This window comes from Pygoscelis adeliae, unplaced genomic scaffold (genome assembly GCF_000699105.1).
Source record: "Pygoscelis adeliae isolate BGI_AS28 unplaced genomic scaffold, ASM69910v1 Scaffold14, whole genome shotgun sequence".
In the NCBI taxonomy this organism is placed as follows: domain Eukaryota; kingdom Metazoa; phylum Chordata; class Aves; order Sphenisciformes; family Spheniscidae; genus Pygoscelis; species Pygoscelis adeliae.
Genome location: NW_008825109.1, coordinates 21,366,398 through 21,375,881, shown reverse-complemented (window position 1 = coordinate 21,375,881; position 9,484 = coordinate 21,366,398). Strand labels below are relative to the sequence as shown.

Here is a 9,484-nt window from a genome sequence, read left to right as displayed (position 1 = left end):
CCTCAAAGGTAGAGAATTATCAAATTAAGCATTTGGGATTTGTCTTATCATTTAGGCATCGGCATACCAAATCCTTTGAAGAGTGGTTAAGATTGTTTAGCTTTGAATTGCAGTTACATAATGAAGTATCTTGCTGAATAAGGGCTTTGATACGGTCTACTGTTCCAAGTCTCATCATCTTGTTAAGTACATATGTAATTATGAAGTGTGGTATGCCAAATGTGCTGCAAACAGAAGCTGTGATTATATCTATGTCTGAAGGCATAGAAGAAAGTAAGCATAATGTTGCTGGAACTGACGTGTTTTTCCTTCCTAGGCTCCTATCCAGCAATTTGCAGACAAACTTAGTGGCTACTTTGTTCCTTCTATTGTGGCTGTCTCTGTGGTTACCCTTTTTGCCTGGATTATAATTGGATTTGTGGATTTTGAAATAGTAGAAAAATACTTTCTGGTAAGTAAGTTTCCTTAAACACCTTCTGAAATATGTAAAAAAAATAGTTAGCCTACAAGTCTATTAGACTGCAACGGTTCCCTTTCTGAATTATCCTTGCAGAAATATGTTGACTATAGATGATGATGATGATGATGTTGTTGTTGTTGTTACTATATTTTTCATGTTGTTTTTTTTTTTTTACACTGTATCACTCCTACATTTATACTTAAAAGAAAACTGCAGTAATTAATCAACTCCTGAAAATTAGTATTAAAAGAAAAAAGTTAATTAAAAAAAAAGTAAATACTAAACATCAAAATTTCCCAATTTCCATTACTTCTCTTTGGGGAAAAGAAGTCCCTTGTGTCACAAGCTCCAGTTGTGCACCTAGTTTTGTTAGCATAGCTCTGTGTAAATTCATCTTTGAAATCAGTGGAATTCGTCTTCATTACGGATGCCAGAGGAGGATCAGGGTCCTAACTTGTACCTTAGGGTTGCGTAGATCGCAGGTTTCTTGCTTTGTGACTTTTTCTGATTAGAATTTATTAGTTTCCAGGAAAGCAATCTTCATATCCTCTTTCTTTGTTCTTGTATATATTGTTGGTAGAGTATCTTTTATTATGTTACAGTGTTAAAGAGTTGTTATAGCCTGTGGTACCTTATTTAGGAAAATGTCCTATAAATAAAACAGATTGCGGGTATATGCAGTATAGAACAGAACATAGTCATTAGTTAATTAGTTGTTAATTTAGTCATTAATCTTAGCTTTTGCATAATTTGCCTGTGCTTTACTTTTAATGTTAATACTTCAGCTTACGTATTTGCAGGGTTTTTTTTTTTTAACATCAAAGGCAATGTGTAGTTGAATACATTTTTCCCTATTGTTCAATTTCTTCTATTACTAAAACAAACTTCTGTCACTAGGGTTACAATAAGAGCATTTCTGCAGCCGAAGTGATAATCCGCTTTGCTTTCCAAGCCTCTATCACGGTCTTGTGTATTGCATGCCCCTGTTCTCTGGGATTAGCCACCCCGACAGCTGTGATGGTTGGTACTGGAGTAGGAGCTCAGAACGGCATCCTGATCAAAGGAGGAGAGCCGTTAGAGATGGCCCATAAGGTAAGAAATGTGGGTGATTGTTACGAGAACTTTAAAGGCTGGTTATCGGTGGCGTTTTGCCGACTGCTGCCTGAGCGGATCGTGACGTGTGCATCAGCACGTGTTAGGAAGTGATGTATGATCAGTACGCGTTAGTAAGTTTGGTTAAATCGGGTGGTTTTCTGAGGAAGCTATACGTTAAAGCTTTGTTCATTGAATGAAGTCTTCCTGTTTTGCTGCAGGTAAAGGTGGTTGTGTTTGACAAAACAGGTACTATTACTCATGGGACTCCAGAAGTGATGCAGGTGAAGTTTCTAGTGGAGGGTAACCAACTACCACATAATAAAATGCTGGCAATAGTGGGGACTGCAGAGAGTAATAGCGAGCATCCTCTTGGAGTAGCAATAACAAAATACTGCAAAAAGGTAAGTTATTTATACAGGAAAAGAGTAGTTTGTGTTATGGAAGAACGTCTCTTGCGGTACTTAATAACACAAGACTGTTCGTACATATTTAGAAAGTAACTGATGTATTCAATTGGGAAAGCTGAAAATTGTGGAGCCACATAAATCACTTAATACCGTATTGGATGCACTGGATACTCAAACTTCTCTTTTGATGATTGATTGAATAGTTCTCTGCTCCTGTTAGAGTTAGTTTGACTGCACTTTATTTTGTGGGGTTTGTAAATGTGGCATGCATTTATATATTTAAAAATTTTCTCAGTTTGCATCCTTTTCCTTTAGGAACTGGACTCGGAAACCCTTGGGACATGTACAGATTTTCAGGTAGTTCCAGGCTGCGGCATTAGTTGTAAAGTCACCAATATTGAAGCGTTACTCTACAGGAAAAATAAAACAGTTGAAGAAAACAATATGAAAAATGTGACACTTGTGAAAATTGAGGAAAATACGGATGAATCGGTGCAGCCTGCTTTGATTATTGATGCTGAACTACCAAGTAAGCTAACTCTGGTTTATAGAATAAAGTGGATATTTTTTGCTTTTGTGTATTTAGGGTCCTTAAGAATGAGGTCACTTTTTTCTGCCCTGGAGAACGGGGCTTGCATCAAGGCACACGTGAAATAGTTGGTCATTAGTTTATTTCATGCTCACACATTACTCGGGACGTTTTCATTAAATACAGTTTGAAGTTATGTGTTGAATATGGGGCTGGAAAATCATAGTTGAATTGTCTTTCAGCTCCCTCTGTTTTTACTTTGCTTCATCCCAAGTTACCATTTGCTAGCCAAAATTATGATTGAAACAACTGGTTTTCCATCAAGAACAGCTCGTTGTTAGATCTTTCAACTGTATTGGGCTGTTACAGATAAATTAGAAGCACTGAGAAAGGGACTTGGTCCTTTACTGTCCTTTGACCTGTGATTCTTGGTCCACTGACTTGGTAACTACCCATTACTGAAGAATTGTTGGCGTCTCTCTTGTCAAGAACACATGAAAAGACGGGTAGGGCAGAAAGCATTGAGAAAGACTTTCTTTCTGTTTGGATTCTCTCTAATGATATTTCAGTGCGTACTGGGAGGACCTGGATAGGATTAGCTGGACGAAAGCTTCCTGGTTATCCGTATGATGGTAGGATTGTATTTTCTTCCTTCAGCTACTATGACTTCTCAAAAATACTCTGTTCTCATTGGGAACCGGGAATGGATGAATAGAAATGGCCTCCTTGTTAAAAATGAAGTTGATAGAGCCATGATGGAACATGAGCGGAGAGGTCGCACAGCAGTTCTAGCAGCTGTTGATGGTAAGTTCAATGCTGTCTTTTTTTTTTTTTTTTATTCAGAGGTTGATTTGTCACTATTTAAATAGAAAGTAATAAGTAGCAATGTCAATAGCAGTTGTACCTGAGGCAGAATAATGGGATGAAAAGAGATCATTAGCTAGTTTTATAACACTTTCACATGAGTAAGACCTCTTCCTGCCTTTCTTAGTTGACCGGAGAGTTGGACATAATGCAAAGATTTCAAAGAGAGCAAAGGGGAAGAAAGGAGAGGAAAAAAAGGAATTTTTTTTTGTTGGTGGACAGTCCATGCTCTGTATTGCCTTAAACTTTGCTGCCCTGATACCTGTTCTCATTCTGCTTTTCACTGTCAATATTACTGTTTCTGGAATTGGTCTTACTGGGGGGAAAAAGAAGTTACATTTTTTTCCTAAAGCAATAAAGATCTTTATTACAAACACATTCTTTCTTTCTGTTCTTTTAGGAGTGCTTTGTGGCTTGATAGCTATTGCTGATACTGTGAAACCAGAAGCTGAGCTGGCAGTCTACACTTTGAAGAGTATGGGGTTAGAAGTTGTCCTAATGACTGGTGACAACAGCAAAACAGCAAGATCTATTGCCTCTCAGGTAAGCTGTTACACGTGTGCTTGGGTTTGACGCTTGCTGCAGCCCAATTGTGGGAAGCGTGTTGTGTCATGTCGATAATTGCTTGTGGCTGGCACAGAACTGGTCTGTTGTCAAAAATGGTAATGTAAACAAATTCAGAATAAGGGAGGAACGAAAGAAGCCTTTTGAACGGAAGCAGCGTCAACTTTGAATTCAGAGCTACTTTCGTATCAGATGGGTTTGGTCTTTAGCTCACGAGTGATAACATGGGTTTCAGCCTTCCTAGGCACATTATTAAAGGCAGAAGCTTTGATAGCTAGTAGGAAAGCTACACGACAGTTTTGTACTTTCTCTCTCTTTAGGTTGGCATCACCAAAGTGTTCGCAGAGGTTCTTCCCTCCCACAAAGTAGCCAAAGTGAAACAGCTACAAGACGAAGGAAGACGGGTGGCCATGGTTGGAGATGGTATCAATGACTCCCCAGCTCTTGCTATGGCCAACGTGGGAATTGCTATTGGCACGGGTACTGATGTAGCCATTGAGGCAGCTGATGTTGTTCTAATTAGGGTAAGAAATGAGTGCTTCATTAAAATGAGGTGATAAGAGGGTTAGAAGGTCCAGGATGTCTTGAATGATTCAGACCATTGCTGAGGTGTACAACCTTCATAAACCAGGAGAACTGGAGCAGAGAAGAAATTGTCTTCATCGTGTTGGTTCAGTGTAGTGGTAATTGTCCTATGAAGGAAACTTCCCTGTTTTCTGGGTACTACAAATTTTGGGGTAATTGAAGTTTGAGAGTGGGCAAAGGAGGAAAAAGTGACCTGACCTTTGGCAAACATAAATTATATTTCAGTAACATATCACAGTACCTCCAAGGTTATAGTCGCTTCTTCCTACATATCAACGCCACCTTGACAGCAGTTGTGGTCGGTGTCTAGAGCTGTACTGTGTGGTGCTGTACACATTATTTGGATTACGATGACATCTGGAATAAGATTTGCGCTGATTGTACGGGCTCTATGCAGACAGACTAGAGCAGCCTACAGAATACTTACTACATACAGTCTGTTACATCCAGTGTATGGTAGTTAGCTTTAAAACAGAGTGTGATGACACTACATGTATGCCCTTCTCTCTCTCTTTGACTTCTCCAATAAACGCATTAACTTGCAGGATGACTTGATGGATGTGGTAGCAAGCATAGATTTATCAAGGAAGACCGTGAAAAGGATCCGGATCAACTTTGTCTTTGCTCTAATTTATAATCTCATTGGAGTTCCCATAGCTGCTGGTAGGTGAATGTTTCCCTGCAGTAATAAGACTGTGCTTGGCGAGTAGAAGATGGCAGCGATTCACTATTGTGTGGCAGAGTATCCGTTTTCTTTATTTCTGACTGTCAGTAAGCGCGGAGTTCTCTGCCTGGGGACATTGCAGTGGTATGTTTGTGAGCTGTCCTCCTCCCACGTTACGGCTATTATGGATATGCTCAGCACATCAAAATAAGTTTAAGATAAAAGGTTTATTGAATGAGCCTGATCCTGTGAACAAGCAGCTTATGGCAAGGCGGGCAAGACACGCCTACCTCTGAATTTCAGACTCTAAGTGACACATACAGCTGTATTCACCTGTAGGCTCTAGCTGAGATAGAACACAAATATTTATGTATTAAATATTTGCTGTTTAAACTAAAATCCTATCTATTAACATATTGAAATACAACTAAAAGTAGACAGTCCGTGTGAAGTTGTATGTTTATATGAATAATGCTGTGTTCCTTCTCTGAACTTACTGCTGTTTTCTCTTGCTAGGTGTCTTCCTGCCCATTGGTTTGGTTTTGCAGCCCTGGATGGGATCTGCAGCAATGGCTGCCTCCTCTGTTTCTGTTGTGCTTTCTTCGTTGCTGTTAAAGATGTGAGTATCAACAATTCTGTGGTTTGCAACTTGGATTTGAAGCTCAGGTCTTTCGCTCTGAGTGGCAGAAAGTAAGTGTGGGGCTAGGACAGCTTTCAAAGCTTTTTGAAGAACAGTTCAGGCAGGTCTGTGTTTAGCAGCAATTGGTTTTGTTCTTGCTCAAGGAGTCAGTTGGTCCAAAGCGCTTCAGACAGTAGTGCTTAAAAATGTCATTTCTAATGCGAAGAGAAACGTACAAATTGGAAGTGTGTTCAGAATGGAAAATTCCATAGCGGCTTTTGTATATTTGTGAGAAATCTTGTCAGGACGTGCCGGCTTCTGAGACAATGCAGCCGTAAACACCACACTGACGCTGAGGATTGTTGCAGTAAGTGAACCAAGCTGCCGCATTTGTCATTGCGTTATTGTTCCTTACGCCGCGGTTAGGAGAAGTGTAGCAGTGTGGTGGGAATGGTGTCTTTCGCCGTTTAGTTAACGCACGAGGTTTCAGAAGAATGAAGGTAGAAGAGTTGGTAAATGATGGCTGCAGTGGTCCACTCTCAGTAGCTGCATTTTGCCGATGTGTTTTGCAGATGCTCAGCACCACCGAAGCAGTTAAATACTGGGTGATGCCTGTGAGCTTTACCTGTTCTTCTGCGTCCTGGTCAAAAAGCACTGAATTAGCTTTTGGTTGTATGGTAGCCTTGCAAAATCTGAAACTTTCATCACTGTATAATCGATCAAATTGTAAACGTCTCTGGCTTGTGCGTGATCATAGCACGTAGGCTAGTTTCTTTCTGTATGTTCGTGTACTTTACTTCAACCTGAGATGTATTGTCATCTTTCGGTTTTTCCTTCCTTAGGTACCGGAAACCAAGTTCTGAGAAACTCGAGTTCCGGGCCCGTGGCCAAATGAAGCACAAGAGCCTGTCGGAAATCAGTGTCCACATTGGAATTGATGAGACTGGGACAGGCTCTCCTAAACTGAGCTTAATGGATCGAATCATCAATTACAGCAGAGCCTCTATAAATTCTCTCTTTTCAGACAAGCGTTCAGTGAACAGCATAGTTCTTAATGAACCAGATAAGCATTCACTTCTGGTGGGAGATTTTGGAGATGATGATGACACGGCATTATGAAAGACTTGCCTCTCCCCTCCCACCCCTGCGAAGCAAAAAAACCCCAAACCAACCGTGAAGCAAAATGAAAAAAAACCCAACCGAAACAGCTGTCTAGAAGTCTGTGCATGTACTGATCATTTCTGGAGGTCTTTTCAGATGTATTTCTTCTGTAATGTAGAAAGCTAGTTTATTTGCAGGTTTTTCTCCAGGGTTGGTCTCTGTTTGTTGGGTCTCTTTTGGTTTTTTGGACTTCAAAAATAATGGTGCATGGGCTGTTAATGCTTGCAAACAGGGCTGTGGTACCATTCCATGAAGCTTGCGGTATAGCTTTTTTTTTTCCTTTGGCAAAATGTCAAAATACAATTAAGGAAACTAAGGAACCAGAAACTTATTTCCCAGTCTTACAACGGGCTACTTTATGCATAGTCAAGGTTAGTACTGTGTTAAAAAGTCATAAATTACTGCATCTGCAAAACACTGAAGGTTCTGTGTTTGCGGATAGATGTGCCTTACTTCAAAACTTCCAGGACCCCTCTTGTTTCCGCAGCCTGCCTTCTACCAGAAACGGTTCCTCTCAAATGCCTTTTCTTTTTACAAACATCTGGTTCCAGCTTTTCACGCTCCCAGCTTCAAATCCTCTCGCCGTTTGCGATCTGGATTCCTGCGAGGCGGAGATAACTGAGAGGTTTTGGGTTCGCTTTCTACCATCGTGCCCACATTTCACTCTATACATCCGTGCCCCAGGACACTCCTGCTACTAAGATTGTCTGCTTGAAGGTTGAACGGGTTGGGAGGTTTGCTCATTCCCAACCTCTCCTAAGCCAAAAACTCCTGCAACATCTGAATACGATGTGAATGTGATGTGGTATTTAGCCGAAATGTTTAGCTTTTAAGAAGGCAGCAATGTAGTTAAGTGCTCACTACCAATATCCACTAGCACTCCTTAAATGAACCAGAATAGTTTGGACGGTGTCACGGAGACTACCTTTAAAACCTTTACAGTTCGGTCTTTGCAGATATCTAACACCGTCAAAGAACTTACTGTGTGTCAGATGCTGCGCCAATACCAGTTGCTTGTAAAGGTAAGTTAAGTGTCTATATACCGGGAATGTCCAGAACCCACTCCATAGATTGATCCAAACCTCCTTTGCTTGGGATGTTCAGATCCAGGCTTTGTGAATTAAGACAGTCTTCACTTGTTACTGAACTATCAAAATACAGGTTTTGATCATGAAGTATTAATATTAAAAATATTCTCAATGAGAAATAAAGGTGTTCATCACCCAGTAGCTAGCTACCTGTTTGTTAATCCTCTGCTGAGACAGCTTTCTAAAGCAATTACTAGGTTTGATAATGTTGAATTATGTTACAAAATACGGTCCGTGGTGTAAACACGTAATTCCAATTTGTGCTTGTAGAGGAGAAGTACTCCGTTTGCAGTATGGTAAAGAGATCTCTGTAATGTTCTAATTTTTAACTTGAAGTCTGATGTCAGTGCATAGATTGTGTATGTAAAAAGTCACGAGTAAATAGCTTTTGCATTTTATCTGAGAAGTAACAGAAAAATGCCAGTATGTAAAACCAGAAGAGTTGCGCTATGGAATATGTTGTCAGTAAATCAGTACACTTGTTACAGTGCAGTGAGGAGAACACCATAATTTGTTGCTGCCACTAGTTTAAGAAACAAGGTACTTCTGTTGCAGGATTTGGGTTCTTAATATCTCCACATGAATATAGATTATTTTTTTAAATTAGATTATAGCTGTATGTATATATCATAGCGTTGAGAAATGCTGAGATACATTACTGCAAAGCCATTCCGTAAGATGTCGTCCTCAGTTTTCAGGAGCAGAGCTGTTTCTCACAGAGCAGATAGTTCCCTAAACACTGTTTGATCTTACTACGACGGTGTTTTAGTGCTTCACGACCACGCCAACTGTTTCCAAAGATTTCACTTTTCTTGTTTATCCGCGCTCGTTCTCGGTGTTGTTCTTGGCGAGGTTCTGCAGATGAAAGGGAAGCATTCCACATTATTTTTGTCTGGATTGTGCTGACGGGTGGTCTTTAATTGTGCAGTGAAGACACAAGGCAGATCCTAGCATGCCTTCAGATGGGAGTTTCACTACTGCAAGTGCTGGTCCAGCCCCTGGTTACGGTACATAGGGCATGTAAATGCCAGACATCACGCTCTTACTGCAGGAAATCGAGTAGTGACTTAGGGTTAAATTCCTGGTTGGTAGATAAAGCAGAATAAAGAATTCGTTAAATTATTTCCAAATATATTTTTAGAGCACTTTGGCTTCGACCTTTTGTTGTCCAAATTGTACGTAGGTTGAATGCTTACAGTGGAGCGCTGCCTTTATCACCAACTTTTTCCCCAATACAGATGTTTTTCTAGGCTTTTCCATTTTCTGTGAAACCCCGTATTTGTTCCAGTTACAGCAAAATAAGGCTACTTTTCAAAGCCAGGGTACTTAATGAGGTGCAGAGATGATTATCGGGGAATAAGGAACAGTAGAACGCTGGCTGAGAGGGAACGGGATAGGAGCTTGTAAGTACAGTCGGAGGATGGAACTCGAGAGAGAGGAAATAACTA

The 9,484-nt window shown here is 40.3% G+C and overlaps 1 protein-coding gene across 1 annotated transcript in view; it reads left to right on the top strand.

The window, feature by feature from the left end:
* The window catches only part of ATP7A (ATPase, Cu++ transporting, alpha polypeptide), a 20,018-nt gene extending 12,144 nt beyond the window's left edge, over nt 1-7,874 (top strand). The window contains 11 exon segments of the mRNA XM_009327846.1: nt 1-30; nt 296-451; nt 1,358-1,552; nt 1,774-1,956; nt 2,278-2,491; nt 3,149-3,295; nt 3,756-3,898; nt 4,240-4,443; nt 5,050-5,167; nt 5,685-5,787; nt 6,630-7,874. The exon segment at nt 1-30 is cut by the window's left edge and continues 134 nt beyond it. Coding sequence (XP_009326121.1) covers nt 1-30; nt 296-451; nt 1,358-1,552; nt 1,774-1,956; nt 2,278-2,491; nt 3,149-3,295; nt 3,756-3,898; nt 4,240-4,443; nt 5,050-5,167; nt 5,685-5,787; nt 6,630-6,906 — 1,770 coding nt within the window. The 3' untranslated portion in view covers nt 6,907-7,874.
* The last annotated feature ends 1,610 nt before the right edge of the window (nt 7,875-9,484 follow it).